At 38.2% G+C, this 24,704-nt stretch overlaps 1 protein-coding gene across 1 annotated transcript in view; it reads right to left on the reverse strand.

Moving 5' to 3' along the window:
* The window catches only part of LOC120538567 (struthiocalcin-2-like), a gene marked incomplete at its 3' end in the record, with an annotated part of 40,101 nt that overhangs the window by 7,923 nt on the left and 7,474 nt on the right, over nucleotides 1-24,704 (reverse strand). Inside the window, exon 2 of the mRNA XM_039767962.1 lies at nucleotides 21,503-21,835. Within this exon, the coding sequence (XP_039623896.1) occupies nucleotides 21,503-21,835 (333 nt within the window). The remainder of the gene's footprint in view (nucleotides 1-21,502; nucleotides 21,836-24,704) is intronic.

Raw genomic sequence — 24,704 nt, forward strand, 5'->3', positions numbered from 1 at the left:
AGCAGTTTACTTCTCAAAACTGAGTAGTGCGGGATCAAACTCATAACCTTTTAACACTAGAATTACCAGAGCCTACGAAAAAACTCGTAATTCCATCACACCTTAAATCGCTTCTTAAAATCGTTCACAGCTCTCCACCAGCGTCTTTTTCACATAAAGACGCGCTATAACTCAAATGTGATTTATTTGGAGACGCGCTATACTCGAATGTTATTTATATAGGGAAGAAAGTACAATGTCAGGTGCTCATTCAGTGTAATAGGAACCATAGCCCAGAGAGATGTGTACACTGCAACAAGTACACATGTCGTGAATGTAGGAAGGGTGTGTGGAAATTGTTAATATTTGAATGTGATGATTTTATATAGCACGGATCGGAAATCAGCAGTTCTTAGCATTGCACCACGCAAGCTGTCGTATCAACCGCCTACTGTAACTTGCTTTATTTTTTCTTCACTTATAGTCTAGAATAAAAGTGCACTTGTTTTTTATTCTTGTACACCAACATATGTTCCTGTGTTTGAGCGACACGGGCATGCTAAAAAAAATAGACGTGTAATGCCATTGGTACGAGAATGCAGTCACAACTACGCTGCAGAGCCACGCGCATCTTTATGTGAAAACAGCATTCTCAGATGGGGGGTAGGGAAGGATCCTGAACACGACTGAGACTGAGAATGAAAAGTGAATAAAAAAAAACAACCTTTACAAGTATCATAAATTACTGGCTGTTACACACTGAAATCAAATGCATGTTTTTATTCTAAAATAGTAAGAATAAGAGCAGTTTACTTCTCAAAACTGAGCCATGTGGGATCGAACTCATGAGCTTTTGGATACCAGTAAGTGGCTGATACCATTATGCTACTGTGTCAGCTGCAGTGCGTGCGTGTCAATATGGCATGCTAAGGTGGCTTTTTCTGCAGTTATATTTTTGAATAAAAGCATACTTGTTCTGTTATATGTGTACCTTTTGTGAAAGTGTTTGATATTTGGACTTCAGGCTTCATACATTATATAGTTTATGCTTACATTTTGTCATTTACTACTACAATATGAAAAACGTTTCTGTTTTAAAAATGTGTTTACACGGATTACTGTAGAAACGGAACACACCTGAAATGCGTGTATTCCAAATAATGATCTATTCTTTCCACTCTAAAACTCCACTTCACTCCCAGATAATCAATCAAGGCATGAGCTGGGAGAAGTTTGTGCACGTTCTAAGTCGGTGGGGGATGGAATAGCTGGCTGCTTGCAGCCTGATTTTATCAGCACATTTAGATGACAAAAGACGCTGGTGGAGAGCTGTGAACGATTTTAAGAAGCGATTGAAGGTGGGACGGAATTACGAGTTTTTTCGTAGACTCTGGTAATTCTAGTGTTAATTACTAACAAGTGGCTGATACCATTACACTACCGTGGCAGCTGTAGTAAGTATGTGCCAATGTGGCATGCTAAGGCGGCTTTTTTCTGCAGTTATATTTTTGAATAAAAGCATACTTGTTCTGTTATATTTGTACCTTTTGTGAAAGTGTTTGATATTTGGACTTCAGGCTTCATACATTATATGGTTTATGCCTACATTTTGTCATTTACTACTACAATATGAAAAACGTTTCTGTTTTAAAATGTGTTTACACGGATTCCTGCAGAAACGGAACACACGTGAAATAAGTGTATTCCAAATAATGATCTATTATTTCCACTCTAAAAGTCCACTTTACTCCCAGATAATCAATCAAGGCATGAGCTGGGAGAAGTTTGTGCACGTTCTAAGTCGGTGGGGGGATGGAATAGCTGGCTGCTTGCAGCCTGATTTTTATCAGCACATTTAGATGACAAAAGACGCTGGTGGAGAGCTGTGAACGATTTTAAGAAGCGATTGAAGGTGGGACGGAATTACGAGTTTTTTCGTAGACTCTGGTAATTCTAGTGTTAATTACTAACAAGTGGCTGATACCATTACACTACCGTGGCAGCTGTAGTAAGTATGTGCCAATGTGGCATGCTAAGGCGGCTTTTTTCTGCAGTTATATTTTTGAATAAAAGCATACTTGTTCTGTTATATTTGTACCTTTTGTGAAAGTGTTTGATATTTGGACTTCAGGCTTCATACATTATATGGTTTATGCCTACATTTTGTCATTTACTACTACAATATGAAAAACGTTTCTGTTTTAAAAATGTGTTTACACGGATTCCTGCAGAAACGGAACACACGTGAAATAAGTGTATTCCAAATAATGATCTATTATTTCCACTCTAAAAGTCCACTTTACTCCCAGATAATCAATCAAGGCATGAGCTGGGAGAAGTTTGTGCACGTTCTAAGTCGGTGGGGGACGGAAATACCCGGCTACTTGCAGCTTTTCTTTTGTCAGCACATTTAAATTAACAAAAGACGCTGGCGGAGAGGTGAGAACAGTTTTAAGAAGCGATTTAAGGTGGGACGAACTTATGAGTTTTTTCGTAGGCTCTGGTAATTCTGGTAATTGGTGTTAAAGAAAACATGCCGGAGATCTGAGCGTAAATGGAGACAAACTAATTTTATAGTTCATTATGAAATATTGAAAGCTGAAATAAAGCAATACAACAACATAGTCTATCTTGAGAGACAGTACTACTTCTCCAAAATTATAAATAATAATGCTGGTAATCCAACAGTCTTATTCTCTACTATTGATCATTTGCTAAACCCAGGTCACTCAATGGAATGCCTCCAAAAACTTCCAGTAAATCTTGTGAGGCTTTTGCTCTATTTTATAATCACAAAATTAATGATATTAGAAATACATCCCTCCAAAGCAGATTCTATTAAATTCGGATATTCCATTTTAAGAAAATTCAATTCTTTTACCAGGATAGGTTTACCTGATCTGTTTAGAATAATTTCTCAACTGAAACCCTCCACCGGCGTCTTTGAACCAATACCAACAAGCTTCTTTAAAGAAGTATCTGATAAGCTAATTGATAATGTGCTCAACATAGTAAATTCATCATTAGATACACGGGGTCTTCCCAGACTGTTTTAAGACTGCTGTTATTAAACCCCTGCTCAAGAAAAACTTTTAACAATTTTAAATCTATTTCTAACCTGCTTTTATTAAGTAAAATTCTAGAAAAGGCAGTCATTATACTGCTAAATGATCACTTGAATAAACATGCTATTTTTGACAAGTTTCAGTTAGGTTTTAGAACAAATCAATGTACAGAAACTGCACTGGTTAAAGTAGTAGATGACTTGCGGGTTAATGTAGACAGAGGCTGTTTATCTGTTCTTATCCACTTAGATCTGAGTACCGTATTTGACACCATTGATTACAATATTCTTATAAATCGCCTTAGTCTGTTTGTGGGCCTCTCTGGTAGTATCTTAAATTGACTTGAGTCTTACTTAACAGGTAGAAATTTCTTTTGTTAGTTATGGTAATTATACTTCGAAGACACATGGTATTCTATATGGTGTTCCACAAGGATCTATCCTGGGTCCACTGCTCTTTTCGATCTACATGCTTCCATTAGGTCAGATTATCTTAACACTAGAATTATCAAAGCCTATGAAAAAACTTGTAATTCTGGGCCACCTTAAATCCCTTCGCACCTCTCCGTCAGCGTCTTTTGTCTTGTAAATGTGTCAATAAACACAAGCAGCCTACTATCCCATCCCCACTACCCATTGCCACAGCTCAATTCACAAAGAAAAACCTAAGTGTTCAGTGTTTATTTTGGAGTGAGTTGCCTAGAGTTGTATAGGGGAATAATATATTGTTATTTGGAGCACATGCATTTCATGTGTGTTCTCTGTCTACTACAATCTATGTAAACACATTGTTAAAACAGAAATGATTTTCATGTTTTAGTAATAAATGACAAAATGTAGTCATGAACTGTATAATGTTTTAAGCCTGAAGTACAAATATCAAATAAACACTTTCACAAAAGGTACAAGCGCAACATGACAGTTTTTGTGGTGCAGCGGTAAGAACTGCAGTCTTGTAATCAAGAGGGGGCCAATTCAATCCTGCCTGCCTCACAAATTTACTATTTTGATTAGTGAGCTGCTCTTATTATTAAAATTACACAATAAAAGACATACGTCTGTAAAAGCCGGTGTAAATTTGTAGTACAGTTGTGCTTAAAAGTTTGTGAACCCTTTAGAATTTTCTATATTTCTGCATAAATACATCAGATTTTCACTCAAGTCCTAAAAGTAGATAAAGAGAAACCAGTTAAACAAATGAGACAAAAATATTATACTTGGTCATTTATTTATTGAGGAAAATGATCGAATATTACATATTTGTGAGTGACAAAAGTATGTGAACCTCTAGGATTAGCAGTTAGTTTGAAGGTGAAATTAGAGTCAGGTGTTTTCAATCAATGGGATAACAATCAGGTGTGAGTGGGCACCCTGTGTTGTTTAAAGAACAGGGATCTATCAAAGTCTGCTCTTCACAACACATGTTTGTGGAAGTGTATCATGGCACAAACAAAGGAGATTTCTGAGGACCTCAGAAAAAGAGTTGTTGATGCTCATCAGGCTGGGAAAAGTTACAAAACCATCTCTAAAGAGTTTGGAGTCCACCAATCCACAGTCAGACAGATTGTGTACAAATGGAGGAAATTCAAGACCATTGTTACCCTCTCAGGAGTGGTAGACCAACAAAGATCACTCCAAGAGCAAGGCGTGTAATAGTCGGCGAGGTCATAAAGGACCCCAGGGTAACTTCTAAGCAACTGAAGGCCTCTCTCACATTGGCTAATGTTCATATTCATAAATCCACCATCAGGAGAACACTGAACAACACTGGTTTTCATGGCAGGGTTGCAAGGAGAAAGCCACTACTCTCCAAAAAAAACATTGCTGCTCGTCTACAGTTTGCTAAAGATCACATGGACAAACCAGAAGGCTATTGGAAGAATGTTTTGTGGATGGATGAGACCAAAATAGAACTTTTTGGTTTAAATGAAAAGCGTTATGTTTGGAAAATGGAAAACAATGCATTTCAGCATAAGAACCTTATCCCATCTGTGAAACATGGTGATGGTAGTATCATGGTTTGGGCCTGTTTTGCTGCATCTGGGCCAGGACGGCTTGCCTTCATTAATGGAACAATGAATTCTGAATTATATCTGAGAATTCTAAGGGAAAATGTCAGGACATCAGCAAAAGCAGATCATAACCTGCTTCAGCCTCACTACAAACCAAGAGAGAGGGCGCTACCTACAACCACACGCAAATTCACAAAGTGGTCCCCTGAGGGAGAGCAGACTCTGAGAGACTGCTTTGGAACTACGGACTGGAATATCCTTCAGGGGTCACATAGTGAGAACATCTAGGAGGTTGTTGACTGCACTACTGACTATATCAACTTCTGTATGACAACAACAACAACAACAACATTTATTTATATAGCACATTTTCATACAAACAGTAGCTCAAAGTGCTTTACATATTAAAGAATAGAAAAATGAATATTTTTACAATGGACATTGTAGTTCCAGTAAGAACCATATGCTGCTATGCTAACAACAAGCCATGGATTACAAGTGACATCAAAGGCCTTTTGAACCAGAAGAAAAGGGCTTTTAAAGGAGGTGATCAGCATGAGCATGAGCTCAAGTGCGTGCAGAAGGAACTCCGAGTCCAGCTCAGGGTGGCGAAGGAGCAGTACTGGGGAAAGCTGGAGCAGAAGTTGCAGAATAACAGCATGAAGGAAGTGTGGGATGGGATGAAGATCATCACTGGCTGCAGCTAAAAGCGGGGTGCCACCATTGAGAGAGACATGGAGAGAGCAAACCAGATGAACAACTTCTTCAACAGGTTTGACCACCCTAACCCACTCTCACCTAGGAGTACTACACCCTCCCCCCATTCTTCTGCTGATACCAGCATAGGAGAGAGTTTCCCCCAACCCACAATTACAGCGGCCCAGGTAAGCAGAGAGCTGAAGAGACTTTGTGCCAGCAGAGCAGTGAGTCCAGATGGAGTATTGCTACGACTACTGGAAGCCTGTGCCTTGAAGCTGGGGAGTCCTCTACAGCGCATCTTCAACCTGAGCCTGGAACAGGGGAGAGTCCTGAGGCTTTGGAAAACATCTTGCATCACCCCAGTCCCAAAGGTATCACGTCCTAGTGAGCTGAACGACTTCCGGCCTGTCGCTCTGACGTCACATGTGACGAAGACCATGGAGAGGCCGCTGCTTCACCACCTGAGGCCACAAGTCCGCCACGCCCTCGACCGTCTGCAGTTCACATACCAGGAGAAGGTGGGAGCAGAGGATGCTATCATCTATAATATATATAGATTCTATATGCTACACCGATGCCTCTCCCACTTGGACAGAGGCAGTGGTGCTGTAAGAATTATGCTTCTGGACTTCTCTAGTGCCTTCAACACCATCCAACCTCTGCTCCTTAGGGACAAGCTGACAGAGATGGGAGTAGATTCATACCTGGTGGCATGGATCATGGACTATCTTACAGACAGACCTCAGTATGTGTGTCTCGGGAACTGCAGGTCTGACATTGTGGTCAGCAACACAGGAGCGCCACAGGGGACTGTACTTTCTCCGGTCCTGTTCAGCCCATATACATCGGACTTCCAATACAAGTCGGAGTCCTGCCACGTGCAAAAGTTTGCAGACAACAATGCTATCATGGGCTGCATCAGGAGTGGGCAGGAGGAGGAGTATAGGAAACTAATCAAAAACTTTGTTAAATGGTGCGACTGAAACCACCTACAACTGAACACCAGCAAAACCAAGGAGCTGGTGGTGGATTTTAGGAGGCCCAGGCCCCTCATGGACCCCGTAATCATCAGAGGTGACTGTGTGCAGAGGGTGCAGACCCATAAATACCTAGGAGTGCAGCTGGATGATAAACTGGACTGGACTGCCAATACTGATGCTCTGTGTAAGAAAGGACAGAGCTGACAATACTTCCTTAGAAGGCTGGCGTCTTTCAACATCTGGAATAAGATGCTGCAGATGTTCTATCAGACAGTTGTGGATAGCGCCCTCTTCTATGCGGTGGTTTGCTGGGGAGGCAGCATAAAGAAGAGGGACACCTCATGCCAGGACAAACTGGTGAGAAAGGCAGGCTCTGTTGTATGCACAGAGCTGGACAGTTTGACATCTGCGGCAGAGCGATGGGCACTGAGCAAGCTCCTGTCAAAAATGGAAAATCCACTGCGTCCACTGAACAGGATCATCTCCAGACAGAAGAGCAGCTTCAGTGAGAGACTGCTGTCACTGTCCTCCTCCACTGACAGACTGAGGAGATCGTTCCTCCCTCACACTATGCGACTCTTCAGTTCCACCCAAGGGGGTAAATGTTAATATTATACACAATTATTGTCTGTCTGTTATACCTTCATTGTTATCACTCTTTAATTTAATATTGTTCTTTATTAGTATGCTGCTGCTGGAGTATGTGAATTTCCCCTTGGGATTAATAAAGTATCTATCTATCTATCTATCTATCTATCTATCTATCTATCTATCTATCTATCTATCTATCTATCTATCTATCTATCTATCTATCTATCTGTCTGTCTGTCTGTCTTTTTGTTTGTCTGTCTGTCTGTCCATGAACTGAATCTCAAGGTAAGGTGGGTCATGCAGCAAGACAACGACCCTAAGCACACAAGTCGTTCTACCAAAGAATGGTTAAAGAAGAATAAAGTTAATGTTTTGGAATGGCCAAGTTAAAGTCCTGACCTTAATCCAATCAAAATGTTGTGGAAGGACCTGAAGCGAGCAGTTAATGTGAGGATACCCACCAACATCCCAGACTTGAAGCTGTTCTGTACAGAGGAATGGGCTAAAATTCTTCCATGCCGGTGTGCAGGAATGATCAAAAGTTACTGGAAATGTTTAGTTGCAGTTATTGCTGCCAAGGTGGGGTCACACCAGATACTGAAAGCAAAGGTTCACATACTTTTGCCACTCACAAATATGTAATATTCAATCATTTTCCTTAATAAATAAATGACCAAGTATAATATTTTTGTGCCATTTGTTTAACTGGTTTGTCTTTATTTACTTTAAGGACCTGAGTGAAAATCTGATTATGTTTTAGGTCATATTTATGTAGAAATTTAGAAAATTCTAAAGGGTTCACAAACTTTCAAGCACACTTGTAAAAGTTCACATTCTTTTTCACTTTTATTCTCTCAGTCACGATCATGATACAACCACCTAGATCTGATGCTGTTAGTTTTTATTTGAAATTGGGAATAACGGTAGAGTGGTGTTTTGAGACAATGCAACTGAAAATTCTCTGATCTGGAGGGATAAAAGTTGACACACAAACGGTGGTGAATCATGCCTTCTTGGTATCTCATTGATAGATAGATAGATAGATAGATAGATAGATAGATAGATAGATAGATAGATAGATAGATAGATAGATAGATAGATACTTTATTAATCCCAAGGGGAAATTCACAGAAATTGTCACCTGAATTTTTTTGTTCAGGTTTATTGTGTGTTCCTGCTCACGTTGAATTAGTATGCACCTTATTGTCCATTATGTCAAAGCCGTACTGACAATAGGTATATATGATATTTGAAATTATTAATTTTATGACCTGTATAGTACATTATGGAAAACATTGTGGCACTGATGCAAGATTATTTATATTATTCATATTCATTTGCATAACGTCTTGCAGTTGTAATCATTGACAAGGTTCCCAAACCCCAAAAATGCCACCCCAACCCCCACCCCCGATCTTGCCCAGTCTCCACATTTGGGTGCATGGTGGTGTTTCTTTTGTACCCCAGGACATGCAGAGGAAAGATTAGTACAGAGAGGTCAGTTCTGTGCTATATGCGATCAACAAATTCAAATGTTACCAGTTCCCATACACCCAAGGACCATCCTTCCTACATTTACAACATGTGTACCTGTTGCAATGTACACACCTCTCTCTATGCTGTGGTTCTTATTACATTGAAGGGGCATCTGACATTGACTGAGTTTGCTTTCCTGGGGAAAGCGGCAGTCTTAGACAAGAAGCTTGTTGATGTTGCATCCTCTTTTTCTTTTTCCATCGCATTTTCTTGTAAGAAGCAACAACGAAGTTACTCTGCAAGATGAGCAAAGAACACTCTTCTTTTTTCAGTGGACCCATGCTTGCCTTGTACAGTACAAGTGCGTTCATCGATGCCAGGACAAACATGTTATAACACACAGCAACCGGCCACCTGTGTGTTCCTGGTCTCACTGAATAAGCTCATGCCTACCTGTTGCATGATGTCAACGCAGCAAAAAAGAAAGAGACAAATATATGTGACATTTTGAAGAAATCATTTGATGACCTGAATAGTACCAATCAGAAAACATTGTTGCACTAATGCAATATTATTTGAAAATGAACAACATCAAATCGGGTGTAAATTTAGGCTGACGCTGTTAGTTACAGTCGGGGTTAGTGCACAAACGTGACTGACAGAATAAAACTGAAAAAAAGCTAACTTAAAGGAAGAGGTAAGGCAGCCTTCTGCTGTTATGCACCTAAAACCTGAAATAGCTTTCCGATAGATATTTGCCAGTCTAATACGGTGGAGCACTTTAAAAAGCTTATAAAAAATTATTATTTTAACATGGGTTTCTCAAAGCTAAATTTTAGTGAAATATTGATAAACTATATATGCATTGAATTATTATTCTTATCTTATCTCCGCAATCCATACTAATCCATACTTTTCTCTGCTGTTCTTTTTCTAGTTTTTCTGGTCAAGGCACCATGCAGTCCCTACATTGATGGACTGAAGGCAGTACCCTAGATGTTATTTTTATTTTTTATAAACTTTTCTTTCTTCATCTTGTAAAGCACTTTGAGCTACACCACTAGTATGAAAATGTGCTATATAAATACATTTTGTTGTTGTTTCTACAAGCATACAATATACAGCAAATACTGAACATCTGTCATAGCAACATTTCAGATTATTCACTTAATAAGCAACATGCAAAACCTGGGGAGCTGCCTGTGAGCCTAAACTTAGAGGAGTTCATTTAACAACACATGTAGAAATAAACAGATTTTTGCAATTGAGAGTGCTTAATGACACACTTTGAATATTTATCTATAAAACAATATCTGATGTTACATACACTCAGTCCACATATGCACGGAGAGAACATGCAAACCTCATACAGAAATTGAGTAGGTTATCGGTCAAACCTGAGCTCATGACGTTATGTAATAATAATATTAATGATAATGATAATACATGTATGTATATATATATACAGTGGAACCTTGGTTTGCGAGCATAATTCGTTCCGGAAACGTGCTCGCAATCCAAAGCACTCGTATATCAAAGCAAATTTCCACATAAGAAATAATGGAAACTCAGATGATTCGTTCCACAACCCAAAACTATTCATATAAAAATGATTAATACAAAATATAAAGTAAAAATACATAAAACAAATTAACCTGCACTTTACCTTTAAAAAGAATCATGGCTGGTGTGAGTTTTTAAACTCATGTGGGATTCCACCCAACGGGATGACACGCGGAAGAGCGTCCCAAAGCAATCGCAGTCACCCAGTGCTGTAGCAGTTCGCCGTATAAGCGCATCCAAAAAGATCGCAGACACGCTATAAGCGCCTGTCGTCAATGGGTCATACAAGGAACATTATAAAGATCCCGCTACAATAAATAACAACGCTGTTGCTGTTTCAAGCTGAATAAAGCTGGTGTTAAAGTACTGAGACTCAGCTTCGTGTTTTGGGGAGCAAGATGGGGACTCACACTTCACAGCGCACACACACACAGTCACAATGCTGTAGTAAACAGTATACGCTTGTACGGATGTTGACTATATGAGTGAGGCACACAGACTTAGACGGAGAACAGGAGACGATTGCCAGAGAGAGAGAGAGACGCGCTGGTCGATGAGCGAGATAAGGAGAGAGAGAGATGCGCTGTGCGAGCGAGATAAGGAGAGAGAGAGAGAGATGCGTTGGGCGAGCGAGATAAGGAGAGAGAGAGAGAGCGCTAGGCGAGCGAGCGAGCGAGATAAGGAGAGAGAGAGAAGAACCATCAGCTTAGTTGTGATCACATGACGCTCAGCAGACAAAGTATATCCATACTACTCGTATTGCAAGACATCGCTCGTTTATCAAGTCAAAATTTATTAAAATTTTTTGCTCGTCTTGCAAAACACTCGTAAACCGAGGTTCCACTGTGTGTATGTATATATATATGTATATATATATATATATATATATATATATATATATATATATATATATATATATATATATATGTGTGTATCTGAATCTTGGCTATCAAATGAAAATGCCATCAACAGACACTTGGACATAAATCCATTATATGCAAACTTAAGCAGAACATGTTCATAACAAATAAAACTTTACAACCAATACCCCTCCCCCTCCTAATCACAGTGAGTAAACTCCCCGACCTCCCCCCACATAATTTTTTCTATATATTGCCTTTGATTCTTGTAATTCTAAGCATTATCCTCTGATGAAGGTCCCTGGCAGGGGCTGAAAGCTCAGGAATAAAAACTACTTTATGATACGTGATTAATTTTCTCCCTTTGTGGATCGCCAGCTGCAAATATATGTTTATATATATCACCTTTCTATTGCTCAATGTGCTTCACAAATAGTAAAAAGAATACTATAACAAAGATGACATTAATAACACAGGATACAAACTAATAATAATAATAATAATTCATTATAAAACATGAATAAATATTTGAAAGTCAAAGTTTTGAATTAGATTAAGAAGCATGTGTGGGAAAAAAGAAGAAAGCCATGAACAAATAATACAATTTTTTATGCTTACATGCAGGAATATAAGCGTAGATGTTACAATTACTCATGGTGATTTGTAATAAAGAATAGGGTAAGAGCTGTAAAATAAACACACCAAATGGTGTCAGCTCACTTACAGATGCAAACTCTTCAAGGTTTTTTTTTTTTCATTTTTGTGTGACATATCCAATTTTCAGTCTGCAATGAGTCAGATAGTTCTAACTTTACTGCTGATGAGCCATATGTTAAACACTGCAAAGTTAAACAAAGAAAGTCTACTACACACAGATCCAATGGCACAGTCTATTTCAGTAGAGCAGATTTGGTACATTACTCTTTTAAAAATAAACTGGTATGGTGTACTTCAGAATTAACAGTGCTGATGAGCTCTCAAGCACAGCACGACATGATCCCCTGTTAAAAACTCTGCAATGCTGTTGCATTCTAAACATATTAAGATAATTGTAGCCCAACTATTTACTGTCGATGAAGCTCTGTGACAAGGCACTGCCCACATTGAAACAACAGTGCTAATAACCTGAAACTAAAACTAAATGTATGTGGGTAATGTCTGTTCAGTTGATAACAATGATTGAATGCTATGCATCTGCTTAATCTGTCACTGTTCATTAATTTCATTTTGTTAACCGATTAATGCAGGTAATTTAGCTGCTGTTGATTAAGTCACTATCCATCGATCCATTATCCAACCAGCCATATCCTAACTACAGGGTCACGGGGGTCTGCTGGAGCCAATCCCAGCCAACACAGAGTGCAAGGCAAGAAACAAACCTCAGGCAACACACACACTAGGGACAATTTAGGATCACCAATGCACCTAACCTGCATGTCTTTGGAGTGTGGGAGGAATCCAGAGGAAACCCACGCAGAAACAGGGAGAACATGTAAACTCCACACAGGGAGGACTCGGGAAGCGAACCCAGGTCTCCTAACTGCGAGGCAGCAGCGCTACCACTGTGCCACCATGCCACCCTTGAATCACTATTGTTCCTAAAAAATTATCTTTAACTAACATAAATATTGTTGCTTTATTTACAAAGATTTTGGGCCTTTCACTAGGGTTACTTCCTAACAATAAGGAATGTAAAATTTCTGTATTCAGAAGTTAGCCTGGAGCCTATCATGGCAAGATCAAGCAGGAGTTTGCCTTGGTATGGTGTTCATTCATCACAGGACACTCACACTCCTACAGGATCAAGAGTAAAATACACTAAATAACCTAACATACACATAATCAAGATGTGGGAAGAAAACCACGGGCCCCAAAAAAACTCCTGCAGATGCAGGGAGAATGTGTGTACTCTACTAAAGTTGTGACTGGAACAAGCTTAAAATCCAGACTCCTGGATCTACAGGGTAGTATTCCTAACCACTATGCCGATGCAAAACATTATGCCTATATTAGTACAGATACTACAGTCTCCCAGAAGAGAGTTTTTGGTGTCTTTGTATCTATAATGGGGACAAAAAGCAATTTTAAAAAATTTAATGTTAATCATTGTACTGTGCAATGAATTATTTACAAAAGAATGAAACTCAGCACAGAAAGATGCTCAAAGATTTTATAAGGAACCCAAGTTAATTTAAAAGTATCTAAAGGTATCTCTTGCTTAGTGAATGTTGAGGTCATCTCTTAGAAATAGCCTGAGTAAACATGGGACATCAAGAAGACTGAAGCACCTGATTTAAAAAGTTAAGAAAGTTATGGGTGAACTTGATCATTTGCTCATAAAACAATATATTTTCTGGAATAATGAAATAATGTTTACGACTTATGTAATTGAACAGAAAAACTGCCCCAGTACCTGTCAAGAATGATGGTGAAAGCCTTTTGTTATTGGACTGCTTTGTTACTTCAGGGTGGCCTGGACAGTTTGCTGTCGTTGAGGCAACCATAAATTTCTCCATTAAATAGAGGGCATGAAATAAAAAAAAAAAAATCAAAGATAATCTGCCAAAAAGCTGATGCTGACCAAAAACAGATATTGCAGCAGGACAATAATCCAAAATATTCAAAGAAATACATGACAGAATGGTTCAGAGAGAATAGGCAGATAGTTTTGGAATAGGCATCTCAAACCCATATCTAAGTCCTATTGCATTGCTATGGCGTGACATGTCATGAGCAGTGGATTCAAAAAAGCTTCCTAATATTCATCCATCCACCTTCCATATCCGTTTATCGAGAGCAGGGTTACAGGGTAGCTGGAGTGTACCTGGTGGCACAAGACAGGAACAATCCCTGTACAGGCAACTGGTCCATTGCAGGGTGAGCAGACACACACACAAAAACAGATCTTAATTTCCATTAATGTGGATGAGTGGGTAAATGGTCATTGAAAGTTGTACTTTAAAGTCTTATTTAGCAGTTAGCAGTTCAGACTTTTGGTGGTTTAATGCTAAATATTTTTCACTTTCTCTTACTATTCAAATGCTCTTTTCACTCAGCAACATATTCTGTGTCTTCTCAAAATACTGTTTGTATTATTTGTTGCAGCTGAGTCTTGACATGTGTAAAGTATATACTGTATACCGCTCAAGTGCAGAAATGCCTAACCTCCTGTTTTGAGTGCCAAGAAGAGAATACATGATTGCTAGGCAGGAGTTAAACACATCTTCTGACTTACAGATAGTGAATAGTCTCAAATTGAATTAAAAATTACTGGTGAATGGCACAGAGACAGCCTGCAAAATCTGTCCCTTTAAGGAAAACTGAACATGAAGGGTTTTAGGGATACTGGGGCTCTACATAGGTCACCCTTCACCCAAGAAGTGTTTCTGGAACTTGGATGAAAGTAACTCCATGAGGTAAAAGCCATCTGATAAGAAAGTTACAGTTGAAGCTAAGGTTGTGAGATTTTGAAGAAGAGGCCAGAGTTGAGAGAATCAGAGAAATAGAAAGACAGTTGGTAGATGAGAGAAGAAGTTCTTGTTGCTGCTTTGGTGGACAAGTGAACAGAAAACCCCTTCTGATAGACAATGGTTAAACAGCTTTTCATTATATGTTCAGATGAACATTTTTTTAAACTACAGTTTGTAATGGTGGACAGTCAGCTCCTTTATACATGTATCCATCTGGAATGAGAAGACTCACGATAAGCAGTCCCAACTGCATTTGCTGAGGAAATTTGGCAAAGTTCATTTTTATACAGGAGGAGCTCAATCAATGGTAAAAACTAGAGCATTGCAAAGATGGCAGAATAATGACTACTGCAGTTACTATATGCATATCAAGTTGACAACACGTCCAAAATTGTAAGGAGGTAAAAACACTCCACAGGTAGCTTTGATTTTGAAAAGTTGACTGCAGAATGAAATTTAATGCACATGATAGCAGTTTAATGCTAACATGTGTATTACATTTCTACTACATATTGAAAGTGAACAGTGTAAATGTTACTGATTTAAAACATACAGTATACTCAAAATGTTTTGCATTTGGCAAACTCATTCCTATGTACAACCTGTATTGCCCGGAAAATAGGATGCACTGTTTATGCACTTTTCAAGCCTTTTGATCAGTCCTACCAGAGCACAAATGGGATTTTTTCTGAAACAAAATTGTTGTGGAAATGTTGTGTTCTTTCAGGGCAGTTTTTACACAATAATTACAATCAAGTGCCTTATATTTGTAAACTAGCAAAATACCAGCGGCTAAGTACTGCCTTAAAATTTTTATTAAGAAGAAAATTAAACCTTTTTAAACTGAGGGATAATATACCAATAATTATTTGTTAAGGATCTCTTTGTATACCACATTGTGAGTTCGGCCCTCCCGTTGTAATATGACCAAGCTGTGCGCTGAGCTTACTCTTGAGCATGAGTTTCAAGGTTTGTTTCAATTACGACAGTATTTGTAGGACTTGTGTTGAAGAGATATTCGTCAAGCGTTGTAAGTATACAACCGGTTTCATCGATAACTTCACATCCAGCTTTTGAGAGTTGAAACATTCATAAACATCAAAGTGTCCACTACTGAAATCGTCACCTGTCAATCTAAGATGTTTAAGAGGCATTGGCGGTTGTTAAAAGGTGTAAAATACTTGGCCATTTCAGTACTCTTGAAAGCGACAACCGGACAATTCAGCGGCAGCCATCAACTCACATGCAGATACATAGGTGAAGGGCTTAAGCATTTCACTCTTATAGTGCTCCTGTGTAGTATAATTATCTCCTGTACCGTCATCAGTCCACCTTGAACTGTAGTGGCGAAAAATTCATCATCAGAAGGCTTTTTACCTAAAATTAAAGGCTATTAGGACTCCAGATAGACAGACAGAGTTTTAAGGATTTATTGCAATAAATCAACACAAAAAATAACAAGGACTCAAATTAGATTGAGCGATGATCATTTCAGCCATTGAAGCTTTTATAACAATTTCTTATCATTTTGGCTCATTCAATCAGCTGACTCTGCACTGGTTCAACTGTCCATTGTTCCTCTTGGTGTCTGTTTGGCTTATTCTGATTCGTCTAAGACTGAGTGGATGGCTTCCTCTTTCCATCTTTGGGCTTTCCTGATGTAATTTCCTATCTTTTCTGACCTTGCTCTAATGAGCTGGTTTGCTTACCTTCGCTGACTCCCTCTTACTCCCATCCGACCAAATCTTGGGTTTCCGTGGGAACCCTTATCACCTCTTTAGACTGGTCTGCTAGTGGAATGTGTTCGCTTTCTATTCTGTTCCCATTTTTTCTAACTGGCCAAGGCTACTAATCCATATATGGGTTTTCCTCTCTTAGGCTTTCCAAACTTTTTACTATAGTGACCTGAAGCTTAAGCTTTAATTAAAAAGAAGTATAGTATGTGCTTTCATTTGATCATTGCTTGTCATGCTTGATTTGTCTTAATTTCTACACTAAAGTTAATTGCTAATATATTCTTATAATATTTTTACTAATGCCTGCATTTGCTAAGATGCATTACAGTGTGACCTTGCTTGTAGCAAGGCCTTTCGTTGCCTTTCTGCTAATACAGCAACTCAGCTGAATACAGAGGCCTTTCTGTAAGTTATCTCTTCTTAGCCTTGAATCACAGGTGTCCTCCACTCTTATCCTGTCCAAAACTGATTTTGCTGCATCTTTTAGCTATTCTTTTCATTACTTTGAAAAATTTGCTGTAAGCCTATAAAATAATGCAATATAACTGATTTTTTAGTTAACCATTTGCTAGACCTTTATATTCTAATTTATGCTTAATCTAATGTTTTAGAAGCTTTTAATTACTTTCTATGGCTCTATATGCTAATTTGCTATTCTCTTATGCTAATAAAAAATTTTCCTTCTACAGAACCTGTCCCAGTCATTTAATACATAAGACACAATGTTCCTCTGGATATAAAGAGTGAGCCTGATATGGCAGTGCAATATGTAACAAACAGAATGGAAAAGGTAGGTCCCATCTCCGGGCATGGAAACCACTCGGTAAGTGACAGTTCTTTGATCGATGGTGATCACCTCGATAGACATGTTAATGGGGGTACGGTTGGAATGAAAAAGGAAATGGGTACCTGAACAATGTAAAGTAAGTCTAAAATACCTACACAATAACTATAATCGTAAGAAATGAACAATAAAACAGCGGAGAAGCCTTGGATTAAATATAAAGGCTGTAGTTATCAGCAGGGAGACGTGAATCCCGTGGCAAAGCAAGAAAGGGAATGTAGAGACTGGAGCGACGGACGGCCTTATATAGGCAGACAGCCAACAACGTGGGAGGTGTTGGGATGGGGACCCAACGCTGCTTCACACGGTGACCGATCTGAAGGCTATGGATGTATATATGTACATAAGTAGGATTCAGTTAGCGTTGGGAACCCGCGTACCAAATTTCTTGAAGATTGGCCCATAAGTAACAAAGACCGCTGAAAAGTTCAATATGGCGACCGACAGTGGCATCATACCACCGAAATAAGTATGTACATTGGTTTCGGTTAGCGCAGGGAAGCCTACCAAATTTTGTGAAGATGGGGCCATAAACAAGACAGTTCAATATGGCGGACGTTGTCGACCGTTATCGACCGTTATGACCGTTACATGCAGAATTTCGAAATGAAACCTGCCCAGATTTTGTAAGTAAGCTGTAAGGAATGAGCATGCCAAATTTCAGCCTTCTACCTACATGAGAAGTTCGAGAATTAGTGATGAGTGAGTGAGTGTGTGAGTGAGTCAGTAAGTCAGTGAGGGCTTTGCCTTTTATTAGTATAGATGATATACAATTTCAGTGTATTCAATAAAGCCTGCATTATGTATGTGAATCTAAAAGAGAAAGGGACAACACAGAGAAACCGTAGCACTGCTTTGATTTTGGGTGCCACGGGTTTGCAGATCCCAGCAGAAAAGTGTTCATGGAAGATGCCATGAAAATATGTGTGGCTTTATGGCATTTAGTTTTAATACATCATGAAGTAAGCATGGAAAAGGGTGTATGTAACATTTTTTGTGCATATGCAGCTTTTATACATGAGGCCTCTGGTCTTTTTGTTACTAACAACAATCTCAGGAGACCCAGTCTCACAACTTCCTTCAGGAAACTTCTCTGGCTCTATCATGAGCCTACCTAATCACCTTCTCTAAATCATTTAAAGTCATGATTAGGGTAATCCCTAATATTTTCTCATTAAGGTAATATATGTTTCAGGGTCTGTTGATAACTATTCTGACTTGTAAAGTCTACGTAAAGCATCTGCCTTGCTATTTTCACTTCCAGGAAAGTAAAATATTTTGAAATAAAAATGACTAAATGGTAAATGGCCTGTATTTGATATAGCGCCTAACTAGAGTTCAAGAACCCCCTAGGCGCTTTACAACACAACAGTCATTCACCCACACATTCATACGCTGGTGATGATAAGCTACTATGTAGCCACAGCTGCCCTGGGGCACACTTACAGAAGTGAGGTTGCCGAACACTGGCGCCACCAATCCTTCCGACCACCACCAGCAGGCAAGGTAGGTTAAGTGTCTTGCCCAAGGACACAACAGCTGCATTCTCATGCAAGAAGCCAGGATCGAACCTGCGACCCTCCGATTGCTGGACAACCCGCTCTACCGACTGAGCTACATGCTGCCCCGACTAAAAACAAAGAAAATCTTACTAATGGTCATTTAATCTGTTTTCTTCCTTTAAATAAGTCAAATTCTTATGATCAGTATAAATCATAAACGAAAAATTGGTTCCCTCAAGCCTCCACTCCTCCGTACCCAATTGGATTACCAATAGTTCTTCATTGCCCACATCTTAATTCTGTTCAGCCATCATAATTTTCAGTGAAAATGAATGCACAAGAATGAATTAAACCTGTATAAGCAAGCTGAGTGCTGAGAATAGCACTGAACCTGGTACTGTAGGCATCCACCTAAACCAAGAACTGTGTTAGGATCTCGATGTTGCAAAACTCCAAAGTTTTTAATGAAGCGGTTATAGTAGTTAGCATACAGTAATAATCTTTGTACTTGTTTTATACTCTCAGGCTGTTTCCAATTAAAAATGGCAGTTATCTTAGATTAATCCATTGTCAACCATTTTTGAGTTTTCTCGTACCTAAAGACAAAACTATCCTGATTGAATTCACACTTCTCAAACTTGAGAAACAGGGGGTATTCTTGTATTTGTTCTAAATTAGTTTTCATTTGGATTAAGGGATATGTTTTTAATTTTTTTCCATAGATGTAAACTCCTAATGCATAGATACATAGACACGTAATCCTACACAGATGTTACTTTGAAAGTAGTCATATTATGAAAAATGTAAAAATTCACTGAAATCTTGAACAAAAATAATGTAAATCTGCCATATCTTTCCTTCTTATACAACAATCTAGTGACAAGATGGTCAGTCTAGAGTGACCCCCAAACTCAAAAAAGACACTTGGCCAGTCCAGTTTAAGCAAAAATGCAAGTCCTTCAGGACATCCACCAGAGAAGTTGGAGACTCTTGTATCAGAAAGAGCTTCCTGGTCATCTGTACTCCTACACTTCCTATGAGCATCTGTCGGAATTTAAGCCATGGCAGCAGAACTAAAGTTGTAAAAGAATTTGACTGTTTTAAAGCACATACAATGCTGAGATGTTGTATCATGGCCATGTTATGATATCCCATTTAGGATATACTGTACAGTGTATACTGCCCTTCCATGCCCTCCAACCTTTTGCTCTCAGCTTCAATTTAATATAGATTTAAACAGTAGGTGTTTGTATGTAGAAAAGTTAATAATAATAATCCAATAATACAGAAGGATACAGGGTACTGTGAAAAGTAACCAGTACTGCAACAATACTACTAATATACATTCTGTCTCAGCCTTCCTATCAAGTGTTTTGAACCATGCTGACCTGATGGAGAAGAAAGATGCATCAGACAGAGAAAATATACACAGACACAGAAGAAAGTGCATGTCCAGGAGATATGAAACAGTAGTCCTAAGTAGGTTATTAATATGCCACCCCCAAGGACCATTTCATTGTCCATTTTTATACAAAAGTCACTTTCTGTATTCAGGGCTGGATATGGTGGTGTATTGGCGCTTTTGTAAACCATTGCTGCAGTTCAGCTCACAGAGAGTGGTTTCAAGTCCCAGTCCAGTTCTTGCATCACCTGACTTGCTTTTTCTCTAGGTAGTCTGGTTTTCTGGCAATAACCCAGAGATGCACCTGCATATAACAATTTCCAGCTCTAAATGCATTTGTTATACATTAACAACAGTTTATGATTATTATTTGTGATAAACTAACACTCCATTCAAGGCTAGTTCCTGCTTTGCCACCAGTGCTGCTAAAATGGGTTCTGAATCAGTGACTGGATGGATTCATTTTGGAAGTGTTAAAGTCCCTTCTAGGATTTGTTACCGAATATGCTGAAAAAGTAATGTCAGCTCTGGGCAAGTCCAGAGTAAAAGAAAATTCTAATGAATATTGTGATAGAAAGCAGGGATGGAGTGGCATTCCAGCCAGGATGGATAGTGTCTCTTTATCCGGCTAGGGGGGCATCATAATGGACGGACAGCAGGGATGAATGGTATCCTTACCAAAAGGAGTTGTTATTCCCTTTTCCATCCAGGATGTGACATATCTGCCGGGATGGTTGGTGTTCTATTTCGTGGTTGGGATGCAATGAGAAGTCAAGCAAAATTACACATTTTATTGGCTAACGTGGTACAACACCACACTACTGCTGTTTGGGATGCTAAAATGAGGAAATGACAGTGGGGGAGTGCCTCCCAAAGTCATGTGTTCTTCTAGTACACAGCATCCCTTTGCCAGTGAACTGCACTGTTGGGCTAAATAGGTGGAGCTGGAGGAAATTTCTCCATTACAGATCTGAAAATATATTAGGAGTGACCCTAACTTGGTCAGTAAATCAAAATAAAGTTGTAAAGGAGCTCAGGCAAATCAATTACATATCACCAAGCTAAAAACTGCTGAAACCCCATAAATGTCCATTTGTAGCTCTTTTGAACTCAGTTGTTCAGACTTCACCAGCAAAATTGCCTTGAATAAAACATTAATTCTGAATTTTGATAGTCTCGGCTATCAGCCATCCCATGTTTCTCAACCAAGGTTTTTCGTATTCACTAAACTTTACATTTTAACTACTTCATTCAATCTGTGCTTAACTTTTTCCTAATAATAGGTATCCACAGTCCATATATTCATAATTCTTAGATTGCCTACCATTGTAACACATGAAAGGCATTTTGGTACTGCTGATATTATCATTCCAGGATCCATCTGATTGAACAAATGCACAGAAAAGGTTTCTATTCCAGTTAGTATAAGTCACGTTTTCCCCACTTGACCACTGCCAGTTGTCTCTGTTACGTCTCAGTCCAATCCAGAATGATTTCCCTTGAGAGACGTTTACCAGCTGCTGATTTATCTCTTCATTTTCAACTGTTGCCAGGTCTGTAAATGTACTTCTGCAATAACTCTGGGCAGCATCCCACGTCTGGTTGTTTGAAACAAAGGTAAACTGGGTGACACTGCAAGACATCATTGAGTATGACCCTGTAATAAAGAATTTGTTCAAAAGAAAATTAGAACGGGCTATGACAAGCCTTCAATTGTCAAGATTAAAACAATCATTAAGTATGATTAGCTTATTCCTTGTTCAATAAACAAATACCTAATTAATTTCTTCTTTCAACAAGTGTAATTTGGTTCCTTTGCTTTTCCCCTTCCAATTGTTCATATCCTGCTTTGTATAAAAGTGTGTGGTCGATTCAGAGGAATAAATTCATGTTTATTGTATTCTTTCATATTAAGCTAACATTTTTCCAGAGTGTTATGTGGATAAGAAAATGGGAGATTTTCCTTAAGCAATCCAACTTCTGGCATAGCCTTTGAGCAAAGCACATGTTCTTAGCATACATTATTCTGTAGCAGGAAATACTGTACCACTTCATTCTAACTAGAGTAAATGTTGCCTTTATTGAACTATCAAAGAATAAATCATAACTTACAGTATATTTAACAAAAATTATTATGTAAAGTTTACAATAATTATTTATAATTTCCAATATCAGTTTCCTCTTCTTATTGCTAATAACAAGAAATGCAAACTGTCAACTTAAAAATGATTAATCATCATATTTTGCTCTAAGAACAAGATGTCTATGATATTAGCTGGAATGATATGCTTTGTATAGCTATCATACAAGCTCCCTAAAAACATAACCACAATAAAATGTGCATTTCTCACAGAAACATAAATAAAAATAAAACAGGATAAACATTTTTGAAAATTGTAGTCCAGACAAAAAGCTTTATCTAAAAAAAGAATGTTGAAACAGTATCTATTAGGGCATGTTTCATAAGTAAATTATATGAGCAGATAGATAGCCCTTTATTTCCCCTGTGGGGACACATTATGTTAAATAAGAATACAGCAGAATGACTAAAAATTACTACAAATTTATGTAATATTTATTTTATAGACTGTGATAGGTTGCCAGTCTTAGAAGGAGGTGCCAGAGTAAGGAGGTGTTGTAGACCAAGAGTTGATAGGACTCAAAAGAGTGAATGTCAGTAATGTATTAGAAGGACACATTGCTAAATCAATGTGAACTGACAACAATTACAGGGATGTTCAGCTTTTCCATTTAAAGTAAGAGGAGTCCATAAGAGTAGAAATGCAGGTCAGCAGCCACCAGGTAGCCAAGTGCCTCAGAGACTGGAGAAGATTCCTCGAAGTAATTACTTATGAGCAGGAAACTATTCTTAAATTCATAGGGACAAGTTTCCCCCAACCATTAGAGAACGCATCACTGTGGACAGGTTGGGTCCTGCTGTGCGTATTCTATCACTAAGCATGGCTCATTGTTTGAGTTTGTTTGAGTATGTGCTGGAGCTCAGGAATGTTGTTACTTTATGTGTTAGTATGTGGTAGAACTTAATCCTTACTCTCAGAATTGATCTCTTAGGTCCTCTGGTCAGTTTACTAACTATCCCCAAGACTTGATTAAAGACTCTTGATGATCAGGCTTTCGAGGTGGTGGCTCCAAGACTTTGGAATTCACTTCCTCTGACCCTGCCCTTCAAGAACCCTAGAAATAATTTTAAAAGAAAGCTGAAGACATATCTTTTTGAACAAGAATTTGGTTAATTGCAGGCTTTACTTATTTTAAATGTTCTAGATATGTGATGTTTGCAATTTTTATCAGTTTTTTTAATTTGTTTTATGTCTGCATGTATGTTTGTAATTATTGTCTATGTGAAGCACTTTGTGACTTTATGGCCCTGAAAGGTAATATATAGAGATAAAGTTTACTTGCTTGCTTACTTACTACATCTATCCCCATTCTTTGCTCCTTTTGTTATTATAGATCATTATTTTTATGTAAGATTTTAACTGTTTTCCAGTATTTGTTTCAGGTCATGCTGGCATCCAATGACAAGGAAAGATTATTTTTTGTGACTTTATTTGATTATCAAAAGCAATTATTCATCGTGATAATATTGAATCAGAAAATAAACCCCAATGAATAACACCCTCTGAATCACATACATTCCACTTAAGCTGCAGAACTATGTAATGCAAAAAAGATAATGTATCTAATAGAGTATTAGAGAAAAGTCAATTAAGGCATGGGCAAGTTACAAAATTAATTGCTGGAGTGAAATAGATTCACTGTCTCTGAAGGGATAGTGTCACTGTCAAAACAAGCTTAGAAACAGTCGTATGCAGCAGAAATCTGTTAAGGACAAAAATAAGAAAGAAGAGATTTATAGGAAAAACGAGAAAATTACAGCCCTCATGAACATAATCAACATGTGGACAGTATTAGCACATATGCAAAAAAACAGAACATTTTGGATGCAAAAATGACAAAAATTACAATAAATAGCTTATATAGGATCAGTATCATTGTAAAGATTGTAAATGAGGTGAAAAGGTAGTTTTAAACGTAGACTCAAATCAAGGGATTTTAGCACTGGCCTAAGTTATAAATTAAACAAGAAAAGAGAATGAATGGATGTACTGATTGTTGAGATATTAAACAGTACAGCCCACAAGTTTAAAAAAAATATAGCATGATAACTGAATACCTTGAAATTGCAGTGAGTGTATCTACTTATATACAGCTCTAATTATTTTCAATTTTTCACTAAATTTATGTAGTTACTTTTTTACTTTAATTTTATTGTATTTCCAATGGAATATGCTTTTTTTCATGGGAAATGCCATTTTGTGCTACTCGTAAGTATGTGCTATGTCTGTTGGCAAACACATGATACCAGATGTTGCACATTGTGATGTCATTATATTAAAGTTATTTAAATTGCTGGAAGTTGATATACTCACTTTGGATCAATCTCAATCCAACTGACCTGGAATGTTAGGCTATTTAAGGAAAGGAACTATTAGAGTCGGAAC

Source organism: Polypterus senegalus, chromosome 11 (genome assembly GCF_016835505.1).
Source record: "Polypterus senegalus isolate Bchr_013 chromosome 11, ASM1683550v1, whole genome shotgun sequence".
NCBI classification, from domain to species: Eukaryota; Metazoa; Chordata; class Cladistia; order Polypteriformes; family Polypteridae; genus Polypterus; species Polypterus senegalus.